This window comes from Moschus berezovskii, chromosome 21 (assembly GCF_049115385.1).
Source record: "Moschus berezovskii isolate FMDL1 chromosome 21, NW_MosBer_1.0, whole genome shotgun sequence".
Lineage (NCBI taxonomy): Eukaryota > Metazoa > Chordata > Mammalia > Artiodactyla > Moschidae > Moschus > Moschus berezovskii.
In genome coordinates this window covers 13,851,696-13,876,866 of record NC_142480.1, presented here as the reverse complement: position 1 = coordinate 13,876,866, position 25,171 = coordinate 13,851,696, and the positions used below count along the sequence as shown (strand labels likewise).

General features: G+C 41.4%; 1 protein-coding gene and 1 non-coding gene across 3 annotated transcripts in view; one reads left to right on the top strand and one right to left on the bottom strand.

The window, feature by feature from the left end:
- The first annotated feature begins 4,375 nt into the window (after positions 1–4,375).
- TRNAD-GUC (transfer RNA aspartic acid (anticodon GUC)) lies at positions 4,376–4,448 on the top strand. Its single transcript has one exon. It is a non-coding gene; the product is annotated as a tRNA-Asp (tRNA).
- Positions 4,449–19,198: 14,750 nt separating this feature from the next.
- The window catches only part of PPP4R3A (protein phosphatase 4 regulatory subunit 3A), a 35,440-nt gene continuing 29,467 nt past the window's right edge, over positions 19,199–25,171 (bottom strand). For both annotated transcript variants that reach the window (XM_055418388.2, XM_055418389.2), the window contains exons 11-15: positions 23,593–23,762; positions 22,594–22,736; positions 21,750–21,940; positions 21,120–21,346; positions 19,199–19,925 (exon numbers count right to left, since the gene is read on the bottom strand). In XM_055418388.2, the coding sequence (XP_055274363.1) occupies positions 19,815–19,925; positions 21,120–21,346; positions 21,750–21,940; positions 22,594–22,736; positions 23,593–23,762 (842 nt within the window). In that variant the 3' untranslated portion in view covers positions 19,199–19,814. The remainder of the gene's footprint in view (positions 19,926–21,119; positions 21,347–21,749; positions 21,941–22,593; positions 22,737–23,592; positions 23,763–25,171) is intronic.

The window sequence follows — 25,171 nt, the reverse complement described above, 5'->3', positions numbered from 1 at the left end:
AGTGATGCCATCCAGCCATCTCATTCTCTGTTGTCCCTTTCTCCTTCCGCCCTCAATCTTTCCTAGCATCAGAGTCTTTTCCAACGAATCGGCTCTTTGCACCAGTTAGCCAGTATACACACACACACACCCCAACACACATATATTATGTATGTATATACATGTATATTGTATATGTGTGTGTATACACACAAACATGTATGTACACACAGACATACACATGGACACACACTTAACAAAATGAGGAAGGAGTGAATACTCATGGCCGTTTCCTTTCTCATGTTTGTGTCTGATCACGTGGTCATAGCTGGTGTTTATAACCAGCTTCTTCCAGTGCCCACTGCATATGCCTTTTGCCGTCAGCAAGTGCCTCATATGGCAGTGGCTCTTGACCTTCGTTAGTTGGGTGAAGCAACTCAGACCTTCATTCCTGAAGGATCCAGCCTTTAGAAGTCCTGCCTGAATTGTGTGCTAGCAGTTTTCCATCAACTTTAATCACAGGGCACAGTAATACGACTAAGAGGTGCCTTAAGGGTTCTCCTTTATTGTGGATACCCTCTTCCTTACTTCCATTGTGGACAGATAATCCAGTTTCTCCCCGATAGTCAGGTTCAATCACCCCAGTCAGCACAAAACTCCATTCTTTACCTGTTGACCCAGAGGCATGAAGAGCCCAAAGTGGCCGCATGGCAGGCTTAACAGTTTAATGGACTCCTCCTTCCTTTAAACTAAGACCTAGCAGAGCATAAGGTTTTAGGGACAGGAGGCAAGCTTTTGCTGGTGAGTCACTAAGAGTAATAGTGGTGCCACTCCCATCTGCAGCCCTTGATTGCTGGAGCCTTGAATCCTGGCTGTTGGAGAAACAGCAAGCATTCAGATTCAGAACATGTGTAGTTGTCTAGAGACCTTTGCCCCCCCCTCCCTGCATGGTACTGCTACCTGGCTGATGCTGTAACTGAGTCTTCCAAAGGCCATTCCAGCATCTTATCTAGCCAACTGCTTCAGGATGGTGGGGAACCTGGTCAGAGCACCGAACTCTGTGATTACAAACCCATGCATTTGGAGAAGACCAAAAGACTCACTGGAAAATACCCTGATGCCGGGAGATTAAAGGCAAAAGGAAAAAGGGCGGCAGGGGATGAGATAGTTGGATAGCAATCACCAACTCAAGGGACATGAACTTGAGCAAACCCCTGGAGATAGTGGAGGACAAAGATAGTGGAGGACAGAGAAGCCTGGTGTGCTGCAGTGGTTGGAGTGGCAAATAGTCGGACACGACTGAGCAACAGCAACAAGCCCATGTGTTTACTTCACTTGCTGAGAAGTGAGCTCCGTGATCAGAAGCAGGGTGTGTGGAGTGCCGTGGCCATGGGTAAGGCGTTCTGTCAGTCCACAGATGGCAGTTTCGGCAGCAACACCGTGTGCAGGGAACACAAGTCTGTATCCAGAGTGAACGGCCATTCCACCAAGAGCAAAACATTGCCCTTTCCATGGTGGAAGCTGTCCAGAGTAATCAAGTGATTGCGAGGTAGGTAGCTGGCTGATCATTCCCGGGAATGGTGCCCTGTTCATCAGGGACTCACTGTTGGTCTCTGATTGGACACAGATTGGACACACTGACAGATTGGACACTCAGAATTGGCTGTAGCTAGGTTGAGCTGGTGAGTAGACATCCATTTTGCTAAGCCTGTACATAACCTCCCACCGTGCCACCGTGACCACTTTGCTCTTGAGCCCACTTGGTGATGACAGGGTTGATGGGGGAAGGAAGCTGACAGGTATCCACAGAATGTGAAAGTTACTCAGTCATATCTGGCTCTTTGCGACCCCATGGACTATACAGTCCATGGAATTCTCCAGGCCAGAATACTTGAATGGGTAGCCTTTCCTTTCTCCAGGGGATCTTCCCAACCCAGGGATTGAACCCAGCTCTCCTGCATTGCAGGAGGATTCTTTATCAGCTGAGCCACCAGGAAGCCCAAGAATACCGGAATGGGTAGCCTACTTCTCCAGAGGATTTTCCCAACCCAGGAATCGAACCGGGGTCTCCTACATTGCAGGAGGGTTTTTTATCGACTGAGCTATCAGGGAAGCCCTGTCCGCAGAATGGGTCGTCCTATTCCCTTGATTACATCTCCCTCTGCTGAAGTCAGTCATTGGTGAATGTTCCCGGGGGAGACAAATATCCCTGTGGCTTTTGCTCATTCACAGAGGTTTGCTCAGGTACCTCTCCCCAGACTTCCTTGTTACCAGTGCTCCAGTCATGTTCCTTCCAAGTCCCTGACCATCCAGCCACACCACTGGTTACAGCTCATAAACTGGTATATAATCACCTATCTGGCCATTTTTCCTCCCACACAGAATGGAAGGCTAGGTTCACTGTTCCAGGTTCTGTCCACTGTGGGGATTTCCCTTGGCCCCCACCACTCCAGGATCCAGAGACTCCTGTTTCACTTAGATTGTCCAATTTAGTGGCAGCAGCTCCCACCAAAATTTCTGACCTACAGAAAAGAGTAAGGTCCTTGGGTGTAGTGAAAGGTAGATCATATCCACCCAGGGTAAGTGAGCAGATCTTTTTAAAAAATTCTAATATTTATTTATTTGGCTGCGTTAGGTCTTAGCTGTGATGCATGGACTCAGTATCTGTGATGTGTGGGATCTTGGTTCTGCAACCAGGGTTTGAACCCGTGTCCCCTGCATCAGAAGGCAGATTCTTTTTTTAATGTATTCAGTTTTAGTTGAAGCAGAATTGCTTTATGGTATTGTGTTGCTTTCTGCCATACAGCAACATGGATCAGCCATACATGTCCTGTCCCTGTTGAAGCCCCCTCCCACCCCCTCCCACCCATCTGGTTTGTCACCGAGCCCCGGTCTGAGTTCCCTGAGTCACACAGCAGATTCCCCCTGGCTGGCTGTTTCACATGTGGTCGTGGATATGTTCCACACCACTCCCTCCGTTCATCACCCTCTCTCCTTCCCTGCCCCTCACCCCAGGCACACATCTGTTCTCTGTCCGCATCTCCACTGCTGCCTTGCAGATAGCTTCATCAGAACCATCTTGCTAGATTCCATGTATCTGCATTAATCGGCAATATTTATATTTTTCTTCCTGACTTTACTTCACCCTGTATAATAAGCTCTAGGTTCACCCACCATTAGCACTGACTCAAATGTGTTCCTTTTTATGGCTGAGTAATATTCCATTGTCTATATGTACCATGGCTTCTTTATCCACTCATCTGTCAGTGGACATCTAGGTTGCTTCTGTGTCCTATGGAACGCGGATTCTTAACCACTGAACCACCAGGGAAGTCCCAAGTGAACAGATTTTAAATGGCAAATGTCCCTAACATTCCAGTCTCCCTAATCCTTTGGATCCTTTCCTCTATAGTATCTCAAGGCAGGTCTGGCATTTCAGCTTCCCTTACTGTAGCTGCTTTTCGGTTGGGGTTTCAGCCAGCCAAAGGGTTCTGTTAGAACCCTTTTTAATCCCCCTGCAGTACAACATTAAATTCAGAACCTCTGCCTCGTGGGCCCCTACAGATAAATTTGGCTTGATCCAACTTGTTCCACCCATTATCCTATACTCTAATATCCATTCCCATACACAGTCCCAGATTCTGTATTTGGAAAATGTATGTGGTCCTTTTTGGAAGAGTGCAGCTTGTCACGGGCCACACTTTTAACCTCACCTTTAGGAGCCTAAAGGGCCTTGAGTCTAGTTATAGACCTAGAAGCAAAGGGAAGGTGGGTGGGTCACTGAGCTGAGGGCGCAGTGTCTTGCAAGGCAGTTACCTCAAGGGAGGTCGTTACAGATTTCTCTTAGAGTTAGTCTGGCAGAGAAGACTCATCAGAACCAAGGGGTTCTCTGCTCCCAGCCTCATTCGGATCTCTGCATATATCCCCACACCAGCTGTCAGTGAAAATAAGAAGCAGTCTATAATAGGAGCAGAAAGAAAGAGTTTTATTTGAGCCAAACTGAGGACTATGGGCTTCCCAAGTGGCGTTAGTGGTAAACAACCTGCCTGCCAGTGCAGGAGACGAAAGAGACTTAGGTACAATCCCTGAGTCAGGAAGATCCCCTGGAGCAGGGCATAGCAACCCACTCCAGTATTCTTGCCTAGAGAATCCCACGGACAGAGGAGCTTGGTGGGCTACAGTCCATAAGGTCACAAAGTGTCAGACACGACTAAAGCGATTTAGCATACACGCACGCATACGAGGACTATAGCCTGGAAGACAGCCTTTCAGATAACTGAGGAACGCTCCAGAGAAGCACCATTTCAGCAGTTTTATGTCTTGTCAGAACAAAGAACATCAAACACGTCAAGGATACATTCCTTCAGGGTTTCAAAGAAAAACACATCAGGGGACTTCCCTGGTGGTCTGGTGGTTAAGACTCTGTGCTGTCAATGCAGGGGGCCCAGGTTCAATCCCTGGTCAGGGAGCTAGATCCCACATGCTGCAGCTAAGACCCAGCACAGCCAAATAAGCAAGTGCACACACACAGTGAGTCAGTGTGGCCTTGGCACCTGGGAAAGGGAGTCTTACCCTGGAAGGAGGAGTAGCATGGGTTTCTCAAGGATGGAGGCATTTAATCTTTATTTTTTAACGTAGACATTCTTCACTTCTGCTCAGTTCCCCCTTTTCTTTAATAATTGAAGCAGATGTCCAGGGTGAGTTCGACAGGCCACAGACAGGCTGTTTTTGTCCGCGTAAAATTAAAGTTAACTCATGAGTAAGCCAGAATGACTTCCTCATACCTCAGTATGTGAGAATATCTTTGATCACAGCTTTCAGAATCACATTCCTTCCCAGTTGTGTTCGTCTGCTCAGGCTGCTGTAACAAAATAACACAGACGGGGCGGCTTCAATTGCAGAAATGTATTTTCTCACAGTTCTGGAGTCTAGAAGTCCAAGATCAAGACACCAAGGCAAATTTGATTTCTGGTGCGTGCTGACGTCTTCCTGGCTCACGGGTGGCCACATGTCACTGTGGCCTCACGTGGCCTTTCCTCTTCACATGTGCAGAGAGAGCTCCACCTCTCCTCTTGTAAAGACATCAGCCCAGTCAGATCAGGGACCTCCCCTATGACTTCATTTAAGTATAATTACCTCCCTAGTTCCAAATGCAGTCACATTGGGGGTGAGGCTTTACCATGTGAATTTTGAGGGGAGACCATCTAGTCTGCTTCCCTGGTGGTTCAGATTGGAAAGAATCTGCTTGCAATGCAGGAGTCGTAGGTTCAGTCCTTGGGTTGGGAAGATCCCCTGGAGGAGGGCATGGAAACCCACTCCAGTATTCTTGCCTGGAGAAGTCCATGGACAGAGGAGTCTGGCTGGCTACAGTCCATAGGGTTGCAAAGTGTCGGCCACGACTGAAGCAACTTCCACTTTATGTTACCTAATCTAACCTTCAACACCAATCAGTGCTCAAGCTTTAATGGTATACACTCCGTGAGGTTCAGAATTTAATCTGTATTGTAATTCAGCCTCCCACAGCACAAGGGTCTGGGTTTTATTTTCTGCAATGTTGGCTTTACAGATATAGGAGAAAATGATCTCTTTCAGGCAGACACAAAAGCATTTGAGTCACTTATGAGGAATTTGAACTGGAAATTTGAATTCCTGAGCTTATCTTTGCCTTTCCCTACTTTGTTCAGCGAAATTAGGAACAAGCAGCCAATATTTCTTTGTTCAACAGAAAATGTTCCAAGGTATCGTATACATGATTGCCCAGAACCTTGCCTCTTACAAGTATGAGGTTAGAAGTGTCCATTGGTGATGTTTTGAATATCTCCATGCCACCTCATACCATGGACTATTTGTGCATTCTTTAACTTCTGGACATTGAGTCATTAATGCCTTTAAGTCTGATCAGATATAGAAGGATTAAATTAGAAAATTTATCCTTAAGATTCTGTTCTCTAGAATGACTCTCGCTACCAAAACCATTGTTAGTTTGCGAGGTCTGCCGTAATGAAGTACCACAAATTAAGTGGCTCAAACACCAGAAATTTATTTTCTCACGGTCCTGGAGGCTTAAGTCCAAGATCATAGTGTCAGTAGGCTTGGTTTCTATTGAGGCCCCTCTTCTTGGCTTTAAGATAGTTGTCTTCCCTCTATGTATATCTGTGTCCTCGTATCCTCTTAGAAGACGCCAAATATATTGGGTTTGTTGTTCCGTCACTCAGTTCTGTCCAGTTCTTTGCAACCTTGTGAACTGAGGCACACCAGGTTTCCCTGTCCTTCACTATCTCCCTAAGCTTGATCAAACTCATGTCTATTGAGTCGGTGATGCCATCCAGCCATCTCATCCTCTGTCGTCCCCTTCTCCTCCTGCCCCCAATCCCTCCCAGCATCAGAGTCTTTTCCAGTGAGTCAGCTCTTCGCAGCAGGTGGTCAGAGTATTGGAGCTTCAGCTTCAGCATCAGTCCTTCAAATGAATATTCAGGATTGATTTCCTTTAGGATGGACTGGTTTGCTCTCCTTGCTCTCCAGGGGACTCTCAAGAGTCTTCTCCAGCCCCACAATTTGAAAGCATCAATCCTTCAGTGTTCAGCCTTCTTTATGGTCCAATTCTCATATCCATACATGACTACTGGAAAAAGCGTAACTTTGACTGGAGAGACCTTTGTCGGCAAACTAATATCTCTGCCTTTTAATACACTGTCTAGGTTTGTCATAGCTTTTCTTCCAAGGAGGAAGCATCTTTTAATTTCATGCTACAGTCACCATCTGCAGTGATTTTGGAGCCCAAGAAAATAGTCTGTCACTGTTTCCACTGTTTCCCCATCTATTTGCCATGAAGTGATGGGACCAGATGCCATGATCTTCTTTTTTTTGAATGTTGAGGTTTAAGCCAGCTTTTTCACTCTCCTCCTTCACCTTCATCAAAAGCTTCCTTAGTTCCTCTTCGCTTTCTGCCATAAGAGTGGTATCATCTGCATATCTGAGGTTAATGATATTTCTCCCAGCTCGTGCTTCATCCAGCCTTGCATTTCGCATGATGTATTCTGTTTAGAAGTTAAGTAAGCAGGGTGACAATATACAGCCTTGATGTACTCCTTTCCCAACCATGTCTGGTTCCAACTGTTGCTTTTTGACCTGCATACAGATTTCTCAGGAGGCAGGTAAGGTGGTCTGGTATTCCCATCTCTTTAAGAATTTTCCACCAAAAAAAAAAAAGAATTTTCCACAGTTTACTGTGATCCACACAGTCAAAGGCTTTAGCATAGTCAATAAAGCAGAAGTAGATGTTTTTCTGGAATTATCTTGCTTTTATATGATTTGAACTGTGGTGCTGGAGAAGACTCTTGAGAGTCCCTTGGACTGCAAGGAGATCCAACCAGTCCATTCTAAAGGAGATCAATCCTGGGTGTTCATTGGAAGGACTGATGCTAAAGCTGAAACTCCGATACTTTGGTCACCTCATGCGACGAGCTGACTCACTGGAAAAGAGTCTGATGCTGGGAGGGATTGGGGGCAAGAGGAGAAGGGGACGACAGAGAATGAGATGGCTGGATGACATCACCGACTCGATGGACATGAGTTTGAGTGAACTCTGGGATTTGGTGATGGACAGGGAGGCCTGGCGTGCTGTGATTCATGGGGTCGCAAAGAGTAGGACCGACTGAGCGACTAAACTGAACTGAACGGATGTTGGTGATTTGATCTCTGGTTCCTCTGCCTTTTCGAAATCCAGCTTGTACATCTGGAAGTTCTCAGTTCATGTACTGTTGAAGCCTAGCTTAGAGAATTTTGAGCATTACTTTGCTAGCATGTGAAATGAGTGCAATTATTTGGGAGTTTGACCTTTCTTTGGCATTGCCCTTCTTTGGGGTTGGAATGAAAACTGACCTGTTCCAGTCCTGTGGCCACTGCTGAGTTTTCCAAATTTGCTGGGATATTGAGTGCAGCACTTTTACAGCATCATCTTTTAGGATTTGAAATAGCTTGGCTGGAATTCCATCACCTCCACTAGCTTTGTTCATAGTGATGCTTCCTAAGGCCCACTTGACTTCTCTCTCTAAGATTTCTGGCTCTAGGTGAGTGATCACACCATCGTGGTTTTCTGGGTCATGAAGATCTTGTTTGTATAGTTCTTCTCTGTATTCTTGCCACTTCTTATTAATGTCTTCTCCTGCAAGAACATCAAAATAGCAACTAGCTACTGAACAACCATCAACAGGAGAATGTTGGATCCCACCAAAAACAGATACCCCGTGTCCACAGGCTGAGGCGAAGCCCCAACAAGATGGTAGGAGGGACGCAATTGCATTTGAAATCAAATCTCAGACCCGCCAGAGACGCTTGGAGGGCGCAAACAAAACCTTGTGTGCACCCAGGACCAAGGGAAAGGAGCAGTGACCCTGCCTTTGTGTGTCTCCTGCGGAGGCACAGGTTGGCAGTGACCTGCCGCGGGGACAGGGGCTCTGGCTGCAGCAGACCTGGGAGGCGTGGCGTGTGGCCTAAGTCCTCTTGGAGGAGGTCACCATCAGCCCCACCATAGAGCCGCCAAGCAGATGACCCACAGGCTGCAGAACAATTACACCAAAGAAGTTCCCGCACTGTTGCGAAAGTTCTGGGGCCCGCAGCAGATTGCCTAACCTGGGGATCTGTCAAAGAGACTGAGAACCCCAAAGGAAACAGACTCTTGGAAGGCACAACAAAACCTTGTACGCATCAGGACCCAGGAGAAAGGAGCAGCGACCCCACAAGAGACTGAACCAGACTTGCCTGTGAGTGTCCGGGAGTCTCTGGCGAAGGCGTGGGTCAGCAGTGGTCTGCCGTGGGTCAGGGACACTGCCTGCAACAGTCCTGGGAGCCATGACATGCTGACATAAGTCCTTTAGGAGGTGGATCATTACCCCTAACCACAGTTTGACCTCAGGCCAAAGTATAAGGAGGGAACACAGCCCCACCCATCAGCAGAAAATTGGATTAAAGATTTACTGAAATAAAATCTCAGACCCGCCAGAGATGCTTGGAGGGCGCAAACAAAACCTTGTGTGCACCCAGGACCGAGGAAAAGGAGCAGTGACCCCGCCTTTGTGTGTCTCCTGCGGAGGCACAGGTTGGCAGTGACCTGCCGCGGGGACAGGGGCTCTGGCTGCAGCAGACCTGGGAGGCGTCTTGACACTCACAAGCAAATCTGGCTCAGTCTCTTGTGGGGTTGCTGCTCCTTTCTCCTGCGTGGCCTTGTCCACCAGAGCAAGACCCTGTTTTCCCCACAGCCAATCCCTCCCACCAGGAAGCTTCCACAAGCCTCTTATCCTCACCCATCAGAGGGGAGACAGAATGAAAACCACAGTCCCAGAAGACTAACCATACTGATCTCATGGATCACAGGCTTCTCTAACTCAATGAAACTATGAGCCATGCCGTGTAGGGCCACCCAAGACAGATGGGTCTTGGTAGAGAGTTCTGACCGAAGATGGTCCACTGGAGAAGGGAATGGCAAACCACTTCAGCATTCTTGCCTTGAGAACCCCATGAACAGTATGAAAAGGCAAAAACAACATGTTGGGTTAGGACTCACCCTAAAACCTCATTTTAATTTAGTTATCTTTTGAAAGAGCCAGACAGCCCCAGTCTGAGGTACTCAAGCTGAAGACTTTATTTTCCAGGTCTGGGGACCATGGCTCAGCTAATAACAGTATCCTTGTTGAAAGTCAGTTGCCCATAGAGACGTGGTTTTACTCCTGAACTCTTGAATCTCTTTCATTGATCTGTATTTCCATATATTAGTACCACACTCTCTTGATTATTGTTGCTTTCTCGTAAATTTTGAAATCTCAAAGTGCGTGTCCTCCTACTTTATTTTTTCTTTTTGAAGATTGCTTTAGCCTTTTGGAGCTTCCCTGATGGCTCAAAGGGTACAGAATCGGTTTGCAATGCAGGAGACACAGGTTCGATCCCTGGTTCAGAGAGATCCCCTGGTAGAGGAAATGGGAACCCACTCCAGTATTCTTGCCTGGAAAATCCAATGGACAGAGGGGCCTGGAGGGTTACAGTTTAAAGGTTCTCAGAGTCAGACACAACTAAGCATGCACGTTGGGTTGTGGTTAGCCATTTAGGGTCCCCTGCAATTCCATGTACATTGCACAAGCAGCTTTTCAGTTTCTATAAGGAAGTCAGATTGGGGATTCAGATGGGGTTTGCATTGAGTCTGTAGATCAGTTTGAAGAGTATTGCGGAATTTACAATATTGCCTTTTAATTCTAAGTGTGAGAGGTTTCCTATTTATTTAGATCTTTCTTTCTACAGTGTTTTTATAGTTTTCAGGTTATACACTCTGCTTTTCGTTAAATTTGCTCCTAATTTCACATACTGTGGTAAATGGAATTGTTTCCTTTTGTACTGTTCATTGCAAATATACAGAAATAACAGTTGATTTTGTTTATTGGTTTCGTATCCTGAAACTTTGCTGAACCCATTTATTAGTTCTAATAGTTTTATAATGGATTCCTTAGTATTTTCTATATGTAATATTGTGCCATCTACAGATAGTTTTGCTTTCTCCTTACCAATCTGGATGCCTTTTATTTTCTTGCCTAATTGCCCTGGCTAGAACATGTTGATGGAGAAGGCAATGGCAAGCCACTCCAGTACTCTTGCCTAGAAAATCCCATGTACGGGGGAGCCTGGTGGGTTGCAGTCCATGGGGTCGCTACGAGTCTGACGTGGCTGAGCGACTTCACTTTCACTTTTCACTTTCACACATTGGAGAAGGAAATGGCAACCCACTCCAGTGTTCTTGCCTGGAGAATCCCAGGGACGGGGGAGCCTGGTGGGCTTCCGTCTATGGGGTCACACAGAGTTGGGCACGACTGAAGTGACCTAGCAGCAGCAGCAGCAGAACATGTTGAAGTAACAAAAACAGATATCCGGGTCTTCTATTTGATCTTAGATGGAAAATATTTCACCATTAAGTGAAATATTAAGCTATAGTTTTCTGTAGATGTCCTTTATCAGGTTAAGGAAGTTTCCTCTCCCCAGAGTGTTGAGGGTTTTTATCATGAAAGTGGGTTGACTTTTCCCAAATGCTTTTTTTGTGTCTGTGAAGATGATCATGTAGGTTTTGTATTTTGTCCTTTCGATGTGGTGAATTACACTGATTTTTCAAATGTTAAACAACCATGCATTCCTGGGTAAAACCCCTTTAGTCATGGTGTCTAGTTCTTTTTATTTATTGCTGGATTCATTTCTTAGTATTCTGTTGAGAATTTTTATGACCATATGCGCAAGATACTGTTTTATAGTTTTCTGGTGATATCTTTGTCTGGATTTGGTATCAGGAAATACTGGTCTCATAGAATGAGTTGGGAAGTGATCCCTCCTCTTCTGTTTTTGGAAAGAATTTGTGAAACATCGGATAATTCAGTTTTGAAATCATTTGGGCCATATGACTTTTCTTTATGGGTAGTCTTTTGATCATTAATCCAGTCTCTTCATGTATTAATATATAGATCTGTTCAAACAGTCTCGTGCTTTTTTATTCTTGGTATAATGACACATGATATTATATGAGTTTCAGGTACATATCAGTTCAGTCGCTCAGTCATGCTATTGGAATTTTGGTAGGGATTACAATGAATCTATAGATTACTTGGGGTAGTATGGACATTTTAACAATATGATTTATTCCAGTCCATGAACATGGGCTATCTTTCCATTCATTTGGGTCTTTAATTTCATATGCCAATGGTGCCAGTTTTACTTTACTTTCTGATTTGGATGGCTCCTACTTCTTTTCTTGCTTAATTGTTCTGGCTAGGACTTCCAATACTATATTGAATTCAAATGATTAGAGTGGGCATCCTTGTCTTGTTCCAGATCTTAGAAGAAAAACTTTCAGCTTTTTACCATTGCATATGAGGTTAACTGTGGGCTTGTCATATATGGACTTTATAGTGATGAGGTACATCCCCTCTATATTCATTTTGTTGAGAGTTATCATAAATGGCTAGAGGAGAAGGGGACGACAGGATGAGATGGTTGCATGGCAACACTGACTCAATGGACATGAGTTTGAGTAAACTCCGGGAGTTGGTGATGGACAGAGAGGCCTGGCATGCTGCAGTCCACGGGGTCGCAGAGTTGGACACGACTGAGTGACTAAACTGAAATGATCATAAATGGGCTTCCCAGGTGGCTCTAGTGGTAAAGAACTCACCTGCCAATGCAGGATATGTAAGAGACGTGGATTCAATCGCTGGGTCGGAAAGATCCCTTGGAGAAGGGCACGGCAACCCACTCCAGTATTCCTGCATGGAGAATCCCATGGACAGAGGGCCCTGATGGGCTACAGTCCATAGGATCACAAAGAGTCAGACACGACTGAAGCGAATTACCACACAGCAGCACACGTTATAACTGGATGTTGAATTTTGTTAAATCCTTTTTCATCTATTGAGATACTCACATGATTTTTAGCCTTCATTTCATTAATGTGACTTAACACATTTATTTACAGATGTTGAATGATCTTTGCACCTTAGGAATAAATCCCATTTGACCTTGATTGTGATCCTTTTAATGCATTGTTGGATTTGGTTTGCTAAATTTCGTTGAGGGTTTTTGCATCTATGTTTATCAAGGATATGAGCTATTATTTTCTTTGTGTGTGTGTGTGTGTGTGGTATCCATCTCTGGTTTTGATATCAGGATAATGCTAACCTCATGAAATGAATTAGAAATGTTTCCTCTTCTAAACTTTGAACAAGTTTAAGAAGGAATGGTATTGAGTTTTTTAAATGTTTGGTAGAATTCACTAGTGAACCCATCTGGTCCTGGACTTTGGCAGGGAAGTTTTTGATCACCAATTCAACCTACTTGCTAATAATTGGTCTGTTCAAATTTTTGTCTGATCTTCCTGAGTTTATGTCTTGCTATGATTGTGTCCATTATTCAGTTCAGTTGCTCAGTTGTGTCCGACTCTTTGCGACCCCATGGACTGCAGGACGCCAGGCTTCCCTGTCTATCACCAACTACTGGAGCTTCCTCAAACTCATGTCTATCGAGTCGGTAATGTCATCCAACCATCTCATCCTCGGTTGTCCCCTTCTCCTCCTGACTTCAATCTTTCCCAGCATCAGAGTCTTTTCAAATGAGGCAATTCTTTGCATCAGGTGACCAAAGTATTGGAGTTTCAGCTTCAACATCAGTCCTTCCCATGAACATTCAGGACTGATTTCCTTTAGGATGAACTGGTTGGATCTCCTTGCAGTCCAAGGGACTCTCAAGAGTCTTCTCCAGCACCACAGTTCAAAAGCATCAATTCTTCAGTATCCAGCTTTCTTTATAGTCCAGCTCTCACATCCATACATGACTATTGGAAAAGCCATAGCTTTGACTAGATGGACCTTTGTTGGTTAAGTAATGTCTCTGCTTTTTAGTATGCTGTCTAGGTTGGTCATAGCTTTTCTTCCAAGGAGCAAGCGTCTTTTAATTTCATGGCTGCAGTCACCATCTGCAGTGATTTTGGAGCCCAAGAAAATAAAATCTGTCACTGTTTCCCCATCTATTTGCCATGAAGTGATGGGACTGGATGCCATGATGTTCATTTCTTGAATGTTGAGTTTTAAGCCAACTGTTTCACTTTCATCAGGAGGTTCTTTAGTTCTTCTTCACTTTCTGCCTTAAGTGTGGTGTCATCTGCATATCTGAGGTTAATGGTATTTCTCCCAGCTATCTTGATTCCAGTTTGTGCTTCATCCAGCCTGGCATTTCGCATGATGTACTCTGCATGTAAGTTAAAGAAAAAGGGTGACAATATACAGCCTGGATGTACCCTTTCCCAATTTGGAACCAGTCCGTTGTTTCACGTCTGGTTCTGTTGCTTCTTGACCTGCAGATTTCTCAGGAGGCAGGTTTTCCACAGTTTGTTGTGATCCACACAGTAAAAGGTTTTGGCATAGTCAATGAAGCAGATGTTTTTCTGGAATTCTCCTGCTTTTTCTATGATCCAGTGGAAGTTATGTCCAGCGGCAATTTGATCTCTAGTTCCTCTGTCTTTTCTAAATCCAGCTTGTACATCTGGAAGTTCTCAGTTCATGTACTGTTGAAGCCTTGGAGAATTTGGAGCATTACTTTGCTAGCGTGTGAGATGAATGCAATTGTGTGGTACTTTGAGCATTCTGATCAACTTAATTAATCAACATGTGTGGAACACATATTGTTAGTTTCCTGAGTCTCATTCAGCCTCGTTTGTTCTGTCCCCAACCTCCCCCACCGCATTCTAAGTCTTCCAGTGTAGGTCCATGAAGAACTTGCATTGGGAGGGCTTAGGATGAAAGGTTTTCGCTAATAATTCAAATCACATTCAGACTCTTTTTGAAAGCTGCCTGAGTATTCTAAAAGCCACTTTTTTTTCCTGGGCTCTTGGTTTTGATGGGGCACCTACGTCCCACAATATGAGTCAAAAAAGAACCATCTAGAAGGTTCTTAATAAAATTTCATTACTTCATCTTCTTCCAGAATTGTACTTTATAGAATGCTGTACTACAGAATGATCACATTCTTCAGGCTCTTTATCAGAAACGTTATTCTTTCAGAAATGAAATGCATCCATTTTATCATTCTTGTGAAGTGCTCATTGAGTTGACACAGAAAATCTATTTACCCAACCAATCTACCTACATATAAATCTGGTCTTCCTTCTGGGAACTCACACCCCAAGAAATAGACCAAGATACAAACGTTTAAGCTTGTTAGATAAATAAACATGCAGACCAATAGATGTGAAATCTACAGCCTTTGGCTAAGTCTAACTATAAAAGGCAGGGGTCTGTATGTACATGTAAAGAACTATAACTAACACATCAGTAAGAGAATTAAAGGTGCTGGAGTTCAGGATGAACAGACCTGAAGTACAATTTTAATAGATGTTAAAAATGATTCAAGATAGGCTAGTTGTATGAACCTAAAATACTCCCTTTGTCACTAATCTAGGGCTTACAGGCATAAAGGACAGGACAGAGGTCTTGAGTCCTCTTCCTTTATATCCACAAAGAGAATTTTATGGTCAAGAATCAGTCAAACTTCACTGTGTAGGGGCGTCTGCTAAGACTTTCCCAGTCTGTATATTGTATGTACATTACTCAATCTTTCCTTCATTTATCCAATAAACATTTGGAGATTCATCTGTAGGCTATGTATCATGTTAGACACTAAGTTGAAAAAGATACAACTCTTCCTTCAAGGTCAGAGTCCCTAAGTGTCAGGGGAACAGTTCGAAACGATAAATGAGTTCATCAGCAGGCAAGGCAAGAGCATTCAGAGGCACATGACATGTACACACTGCTCTATTTAAAATACATCATCAGTAATCACTAAGGACCCAGTGTACAGCACATGGAACTCTGCTAAATGTTACCTGACAGCCTGGTTGGAAGGGGGTTTAAGGAAGAATGGATACATGTATGGCTGAGCTCCTCCGCTGTTCACCTGAAACTATCACAACATTGTTAATCAGTTCAGTTCAGTCACGTCCGACTCTTTGTGACCCCATGCATTACAGCACACCAGGCCTCCCTGTCCATCACCAACTCCTGGAGTTTACCCAAACTCATGTCCATCGAGTTGGTGATGCCATCCAGCCATCTCATCCTCTGTCGTCCCCTTCTCCTCCTTCCCCCAATCCTTCCCAGCATCAGAGTCTTTTCCAGTGAGTCAGCTTGTCGCATGAGGTGGCCAAAGTATTGGAGTTTCAGCTTCAGCATCAGTCCTTCCAATGAACACCCAGGACTGATCTCCTTTAGAATGGACTGGTTGGATCTCCTTGCAGTCCAAGGGACTCTCAAGAGTCTTCTCCAACACCACACTTCAAAAGCATCAATTCTTCGGCGCTCAGCTTTCTTCACAGTCCAACCCTCACATCCATACATGACCACTCAAAAAACCTTTTCCTTGACTAGATGGACCTTTGTTGGCAAAGTAATGTCTCTGCTTTTTAATATGCTGTCTAGGTTGGTCATAACTTTCCTTCCAAGGAGTAAGCATCTTTTAATTTCATGGCTGCAATCACCATCTGCAGTGATTTTGGAGCCCTAAAAAATAGTCTGACACTGTTTCCACTGTTTCCCCATCTATTTCCCATGAAGTGATGGGACCAGATGCCATGATCTTAGTTTTCTGAACATTGAGCCCTAAGTCAGCTTTTTCACTCTCCTCTTTCACTTTCATCAAGAGGCTTTTGAGTTCTTCTTCACTTTCTGCCATAAGGGTGGTGTCATCTGCATATGTGAGGTTATTGATATTTCTCCCGGCAATCTTGATTCCAGCTTGTGCTTCTTCCAGCCCAGCGTTTCTCATGATGTACTCTGCATATAAGTTAAATAAGCAGGGTGACAATATACAGCCTTGACGTACTCCTTTTCCTATTTGGAACCATACCCCAATACAAAGTAAAAAGTTCAAAAGGGGAAAAAAAAAAGGCACATGACAGGCAGTCTTTTAGGGCACAGAACAAATGGACAGGGACATAAAAGTAACGTGGCTTGATGGCAATTGGGAAGATGAGTACCCTAATGAATCGCAGCAGTGGTCAAGTAGGGAGCTATCAAACAGTAGAAAGGTCAGTAATGTTAAAGCATATGATGTTAGAGCAGCCAAGAGTATAAGGTATCAAGAAGACAATGGATAGTAGCCAATGCTGCCTAGGTGTCAAGTAATATAAACTGGATAGTGTCCACTGAATTTGTGATAGGATGTGACCTACACCACGGTGGGAACATAAAATAAATTAAGCCCATTTAGCATCATGTTGAAGGAATCACTATGCCCTTGGAGATCTTACCTATGAGAGCAACAAGGTCAAGGAAAGTTGTGTCTCCAAGAAGAGTTATTTTAAGGACCAAGACATCTGACTCCAGCAGTTAGGACATTTGTCTATTTGAAGAGAGTCTCTAGTTTCCTTTCAAAAGAGCCAAGATAAATCATTAAGGCCAAAGGGAAAAATCAAACTAATCTAGCACTGAGTACCCCAGTATACTGATGACTGCCGCATTCCTCATGTGTCATTGTCCCATATTAATGGTAGACAGTACTCCATCCCATAAACATGTTTTTATAATCCTCTTGCTCGAAATATTACGGCAATTAATACAACCTCGTATGTAAGAATTTTGAAGGTCCTAAATTTTCCCCCAAAGGAATTTTTGATATGGTAAATACTAGAGGTTGGTAATTTTAAGTTCTCCACTTAAAAGAAATCTCAGTGTAAACTCCTTGCTATTCTAATCTGGCAAGCTTTGCAAAGGCCAATGCTCAAATTAAGAATTAAAAGAGACACATTCCCCCCTGCTCCATGCTTCCCCTTCATTCCCAAAACTGACTTGCACGTTGGCCTTCCAAAGAAAATGGCATGCAGAATCTGAGTATAGTCAGGCAGAGAAAACCCATCAGGCTTCATTCTATCAAAAAAATGCCGAGTAACATTTCTTGACAAGATGGATGTCAAGGTGTTTTCTCTAACAATTATCGGTGTTGTTTTTTTTTTTTTCCCAGAAATTGCTAGGTAATCACTGAGAGGTGAAATGTGTTTTTCCTTTTATAAAATGAGGAAAAGAACCAATAGGTATCATTAAAATATGTGAATACTTACATTATACTGACATTGGTTATCAAGATAGTATTCATACTCAAAAAGCATGGATTTTTGAGTCAGATGGAACTGTGTCAGTTCAAGTGTTATTTTTCTAGTAATTTTTTGCTAATAGTCTTCCTCCATGAAACTTTTCTATTGTAGCAACTTGTATGAAGTTTCTGCTTTAGTAACCAACCTGTGCATCATTGAAAGGGCATCTCTTAAATGTTGAAGGTCAATAGCTAATACCTTTTTTTTTTTAAATATATACTGGACCACAATTCATGAAAATAAGGGGTGGTTCTTCCCAGTACCCAACAACTCCCAGAATACCAAGACAAGTAAGTATTGCATGAGTCAACCAGAAAGATCAGTTTAAACTATATGTTTAAAGCACAGACATTTCACATGGACTTTCTAGGTAATAAAGGAAGACATAATATAATTAAGTTAGATCCTATTAAGTTTTTGTTCTCTTTATTTACAACATAAATTGATTAAAATTATTAATTGCCAGAACTTTTGACCCAGAAGTATCTCTATACTGTAGTGAAATACACTTAACTCTTTTAGTTAATAATGCACCCAAAGTTTCATTAAAAAAAAAAAAATTAGTCAACAATAAGACTCTTTCATGACTGTAGCAAGTTGTTGATTTCTGGTTTTCTATTCACCTGTTCCATGTAACCTTGTTTTTTGGTACCGCAATGTACTGAGCGCTAGCAAAGGAGCTAAGGTAGAAGCACACAGTGCTCGCTAGATTATCCAGTTAAAGTATGTGATACTTAAAATAGTATCCTTTTCCTAGATATGAATTTTTATTCACATTTGCAAATACATTCTTCCGTAAGTTCTAAAATCTTCACTTTAAAAAAGTGAAGGTAAACTGAGATATTTATGTTTCCTTAAAATTTTAGCACACCTAAGACAATAAAAAGAACCTATTTAAAAAATACTGTTAATAAAGTGGTATCTGATGGTCCTCTGGCCAGGTATTTATTTAGGAACCATCAATTACAACTCCAACTGGTATTCCAAAGGGAGCAGTTAAAAAAAAAAAGAAAAATACAACTAATACAATTTCTCTTACTCTTCACTTTTCTTTTATTATTCAAAAGTCAGTATGTTATTCTTAAATCATTCATCCTCAATTTTGATTTAATGTACCATCATTTTTTCCCAAGATATGAAATTTCAGAATCTCTTTGGAATACTAATTTCACGTTTCTAGGTTTAACAAAACTGTTGAAATTTTAAATTCCATTCTGTTTCCCTGAATTCTCAAGACAATTGCTGATGTAAATTTTAATATAAAATATTTAGTCACAAAATAGTATTGCTTTTTGTATGCACATAGTTGTAAGATTACTTTGCTTTTGTCAATAAAAACTATACCATCTTTCATAAAACTCTAAACAAATTAAGAAATGTAGAACAAAAATTACACATGGTAAAACAGGTACCAGCACAACGTTAGGTTATATTACATCAAAAAAAATTTTAATGGTCCCAAATATATATACTCAACAACTAAGCATACACTCAGAGAAGGAGAAAAAAAATAAAAAACAAAATGAAACAAAAAATTATGACACAAATGACCACATCTAGAATTCCACTCAATCTTTAATCAAGTAGGGACAAATCCCCACTTAAAAAAAAAATCTGCAGTTTGAAGGGCAAAGGGAACAGATAAAAAAGAGGAAATTTTATATTCGCCCCTCCCCCAAAGAAGTTTTCCAAACCTGTTGTAACTTGACTAAAATGTTCAGAATGTACGATTTTAAAGGCAGGTCTCTTTATACAAAGAAACTGCTGGCATTCTTAACTAGCGAAGAATTATGGCAGAAAAGCCTATTCTTCTGAGTCTCAAACATGGTCCGAGAAAGCATATTCTGATTGTAGCAACTGACCAGTCAAACCAGAGTTCCACTTACAAAACCCCCTGCCCTGTTGGCTTTTTGTTTCCATTTCCTTCCCTGAGAAAAGGGCAATGTGTGGTCCAAGCTGGAGAGCTCAAAGGCGTTAAGTCTTTCCCCTAAATGTGTAATATCCCCTCCTCCTGCTCCACTGAATTGGCACTTGATGAGCAGAAGCCAAGTGTGCGAGCTGATCGGTGTGTCAGTCATTCACAAGAAACCACTGCTTTGTTGTAGATGTTGTAGTGGGGAGGGGTAGAGAACCAGTTTTCTCGACAGGTACTGATCACAAGCAGTTGCCACTATTATGACTCAAACTTTGCTTTCTTTGACAATGGTAGAGTGTCTTCCTTGTCGTCATCCTCATCATCATCTTCATCATCGTCAGGATAATCTACCAGACCCACGAGGCCTCCCTGTTCAGAAATAAGGATTATTTCAAGAAAGGACTACATTTTTTAATACTCGTATTTTAAGTATGAGTAAAGGACATCCGCCCACCCCAATATACAAACTGGTTATTTCTGGGAGGTAAGACTGTATGGAGCTGAAATTTATTACATATTTCCCAAGTTTTCCATGATAAATTTTTAAGCAGTTGATGGGACTTCCCTGGTGGCTCAGATGGTAAAGAAATCTGCCTGCAATACAGGAAACCCAGGCGCGATCCCTAGGTTGGAAAGATCCCCTGGAGAGGATGGAATGGCAACCCACTCCAGTATTCTTGCTTGGAGAATCCCATGGACAGAGGAACCTGGCAGGCTATGTAGTCCATGGGTTAGTCAGACACGACTGAGAAACTTAACACTTTCACATGATCCTTGCAAACCACTCGGGAGATAAATACTAAGTACTGAATTTAAAATTCAAAATTTAAGTTCTAAGACTTAATGCATTAAAAATTTTTAACACAGTCTCAACAGTATCAAAATTAAAACCACAGAAAATAAACAGGCCACTAGAAATAAGGGTAGACAGGTAGAAATGAGGGTAGACAGACTCTCAAGAGGCTAGGAAAGTGATTCTGCCCGGTTTCTTCCTCATTTCATCCAGGCCCTGCTCCTTCACCAGAAACCACTTGGCTCACATCAGACCTGATGCAGATCAATGAATCCCAAACGCCACTGTGTTAACCTTAGTCCAGGGAAATATAAGGTGGCCAAAAAAATTGGTTTTTATCCAGAGATTATGTTTGTCCCGTATTTTGGTGGTAAAATTTTGATCCTTCCTAAATGAAATGTTTGTGATAGTAGACAGTTAATTCTTTTTTATAAACCTTGCTTAAAAAAAGTGTGTCCAGGTATTTAAATTATCTTCTCCCCACGAAGTCTTTACCTGGGTATTAATTGGGAAAATTGATAAAATAATAAATTTTAAAATTTCTGTAAATGTTTTGACATATACAAGTATGAGCCTAAGGTTCTAAAATGCAAACAGCCAAAATAAGAATATATTCAAACTTCTATATGGGTCGTAAAATCTTTCAGAAATCTCTCAGCTGCTGGTGGGAGAATTATTCTCTAGTTCACAAATATTAAAATCACTTGCAAAAGACAGAACTGAAAGGAGTCCTAGTCATGACAATTAGTGTTGAGAAAGCTGGAGCATACCTTGGTAGTAATAGCTGCCGTCTGAGATGTACTTTTAGGGATGGATCCAGGAGAGCCTGGAGACCCTGGGGATCCAGGTGATCCTGGAGAACCAGGCAGATTTGTTGCAGGTGACTGGCTGGAGAGGGTAGTCTTTGTTCCACTAGAGAGGGAAAGCTTGAAACTTGGGCTCTGCCGACCAGAAAGATTCGTTTTCAGAAGCACCTCCTTTTCCTCACTTTCTTTTACTAAAAATGAGAATATTGTCAATAGTTGTCACCCGTACTCATATTTTAAAATACCTCCAAGTTAGGTGGCACTAAAACACAATAATTAACTAGCTTACTCCTTTGCAAGACAGCAACACTGAAATTCAGTTTATGAACAAAGCTTAGCAAATACTAAGCATCCTTATCCAGAAAAGGAAGGAAACCTTCATTGTTCTACCCTTCCTGAAATATCTTATGCAGATCAGATGAAAGAAATTTAGTCTATACCGTCCCAACAGAGCTATTTAATCCATAGACTATAAAAGCAAGAGTCTTTTAAAATCTGTTGTGACACAAAGTAGATACTAATCACAGTCAAGAAAAAAAGATAAACCTAGAGTGAGAAAGCCTTCATTTTTCTCTGCCCATCTTTTCAACATACATTTCTTCCTCTCCATGAATTTGCTGATTGGATCCATGATGTCGTCGTCGTTCTTAGTCTTGTCAGAGGGAGACACGACAGCTTCTCCGTCTTCCATGTCGTCTTCGTCTGTGTTGAACCACATCTCCTCTTCATCTTCTAGTGTTCTAGCATCTCTTCGGTATCGATGATTCCTCAAAATGGAACGCATACTGTGAGCAAAGAGAAGAAAGGAAAATGAACAGACTTACAAAGACTTTTAGTCTTCAAACACTGTCCCAAATTACAGTCTTAGTAGATTACTGGAATATTATAGATTCACAGACATAGAGGCTGTGGGGAAGAAAAAAAAAACAACAGATTTTACCCAGCACAAAACAAAAAACTACACTCTACCATATCCAGTGTTAATTAGTGGAATCAAAATCCCTATTATCAAAAGTGTACTGTTACAGATCAGTTATTAAACTAGGAATTAATAAGACTTAATTTATGGATTTTAAAATATACCACAAATATGTGAATTGAGGTATTTTGGAAAAAGGCACACAATTTCATTAAAATAATTTGTAACATTAAACAAAAGCTAATAATCTGATTTTACTTTGGACACAAAAAATAGCCTTATTGTCATACCAGTGTTTTGCTTTTTTCTTTTGCATTGTCAATAACTGGATATATATGCCTAAGATAGGTCTACAGGTCATTGATATCCACCTAGCATTGTCAGGAAAACATTTACATGATCATTAGAGAAAAATGCAACTTCTGTTTATTTCCCCCTCCCTTGCCAAGCTAAATAATACACAAACAAAAAAGAGCTGCCACCATAAACCTGAATAGGTTCAAATATGTGGTAATCTACCTGTCAAGTTTGGGATTATCTTGCCTTTCTCTTTGTTGTTCAAATCTCAGTTTCAATCCTTTAAATGTTTGTACATAATCTACATCTTCCAGTGCTTTCCAGTAATTTTCAACTACATGAGCAGTTAATGATTTTATATCTTCCTATAAAGAGAATTATAATACAAAATGATAGGGAAAATGTTATTTTAGCAAAATATGAGGCGTAACTGTAGTGAACTCATAAACTCTCCCAGAATAGTAATTTCATAAAATTGCTATCCAATCTTAGGGACAAATGAAAATGGGCATAACATACTGGCTACTTCCACATCCCCCGACTTTTGGTGCGCCTCAGAATTATCCATGGCTCGCTCCAAAGTAAATGCCCAGGTTCCACCCTAGATGATTCTCATTCAGTTAAGTCTGGGCTGAGCAAATACATTTTAAAATCACACTACAAAACAGTGCTAGAGATGGATGGCGGTAATGACTGCAGAACAATGTGAATGCACTTAACGCCACTCAACTGCACCCTTTAAAAATGGTTAAAAGGGCCAATTCTGTTATGTATATTTTACCATAATGTTTTAAAAAAGCATGCCACAGATAACTGAGACACACACCAGTGTTTGAGAACTGCAAACATACTGTATCAGCAAAGAATCAAGTTTTCACTCTTAAGAAACATACGGAGGAATGTCAAGAAAAATCCAGAAAATCTCAAAGTTACAAACAAAAACACATCCAAATACTATGTCAACTATAATTTCACTTTCTTAAAATGACCAACATGACATTATAATATCAGTTTTCAAACTGTTCTACAAAGGATTCATAGCTGCTGAAAGAGGTTATTTTTTTCTTAGTTGGAATTGAATCTCTCATAAGCTTTTGGTAACATTGGTTTCCTTTCAAAAATTCTCTCCAAATATAATCTCAAAAAAGCCAAAATACCAATAATGCTTATTAGATTTTCTCAAACAAAATCAAAATTCTAACTAAAAGGCATAGAACCTACCACTCTAATAAATTCAAACATTTCTATTATAGCAGAGTTCATCAGATTGTAGCGGGATCCATTGTTGAGAAATGCTTTGACTACTGGTTCAAATAAAAAACTTTTCATTATGTAGCGGTTGTAAAACTCATCTTTTAATCCAATGATCTTTCTCTTAAAACGAAGAGCACCTGAAACACAGAGGTATTGTTGTTCAAATCACATACTATATTTTTGTATTTTAGAATTACAAAAAAAACCAAAACAAAACTATTTAATAAACATAGTTCTTCATGCAGTAATAAGTTACTGCTTCCAGAAGTATGAACCTAAAAGATTACAAAAAGGGGTTATCAGAAAAACGTATTCTAAAAGCAGTGTATGTCATCATAGAACGCAAGTCTTAGCCAGGGAAATTCTGGAATTAAATTACTAATTACCAATATATATTTTATATCTGAAGTAAGAAATAAGATTGGGCTAATAAATGAATTAACCTATCATACTACTGCAGATGAGAAAATTCCAAATGTAAGCTTTTGTATATACCTTCAGAACAATGGAAGAAATATTAGGGCAATCCACTCTATAATTTGATCTTATTTTTGGACACTCTTTATTATTTTGTATCAGGGTTAATGGGTTTACATTGTTTATATTTTGATGTGTTTGCAGAACTGCCATAAACCCACAGAAATCTGTAGGACCCCAAATTTGCCTTCCCATAGATTAGGAATCAATTGAGAGGATGCTTTTAAAATGTGGTCCTCTTTGCTTGCTGCAGCGAGTATGCTTTTTTTCCCTAGTTTTCCTTTTTACAATTAATTAGGCTTTAACTTACAGATTAAAAGGTATATTTACATCTTGAAGTATGGGGAGTTACTTAAGTCACCATTCATCAAGATCCAAATATACTCAGATAGCTAGACTTCAACAAAGCCCTCTTCACCTAAACGTAATTATCAGTAAGTTAATGCCCCAGTTATTGTAAACAGTTCAAAAAAGCATACTCACTTCATGCAGTCACATCGTCTTCGGTTGGCAAGATTAAATATTGTGTTTGTATTTTGGTTTCTTTGGAGATCATGGAAGTGGCTCGTTAAATTGCCAATTTGTTATTAATCAAGTCCTTCATGAGCAGGTAGCCAGGCAACCATGCTGACACGGTTTCTGGGTAGGAAGGCAGAGGAGTAAAGCAGCTCAATTTTTCTTTAGTTGGCAGAAAAGAGGTCCACAAGTGAATGCCCAATTAGGTACAGTTGAGTATAAACTGCCTTAACAATCCAGCTTATTTAAGAGTGACTCTTACTAAAGAGACACACTGGGCAGGGAGTTCAAAATAGTTTAAAAGTATTTTAAAACTACTGAATATTTTCAAATACAAAAGCGTGGTGAAATAAAACATTTTAAACAATAAGCGTCATCTTTCTTTGTGATAAGAAGTCAAAGCCTAACAATGAGTTTTGAGAGCCTTTATTTATTTTTAAATGTTGCTTGACAGAGGAACTTAGGCAGTTCCATTTGTCAGAATAAAAATCAGAACTCATGCTAATAGGCCAAATTTTAAGCTTTTAGTAAATACGGCAAGTGCTATTATCTT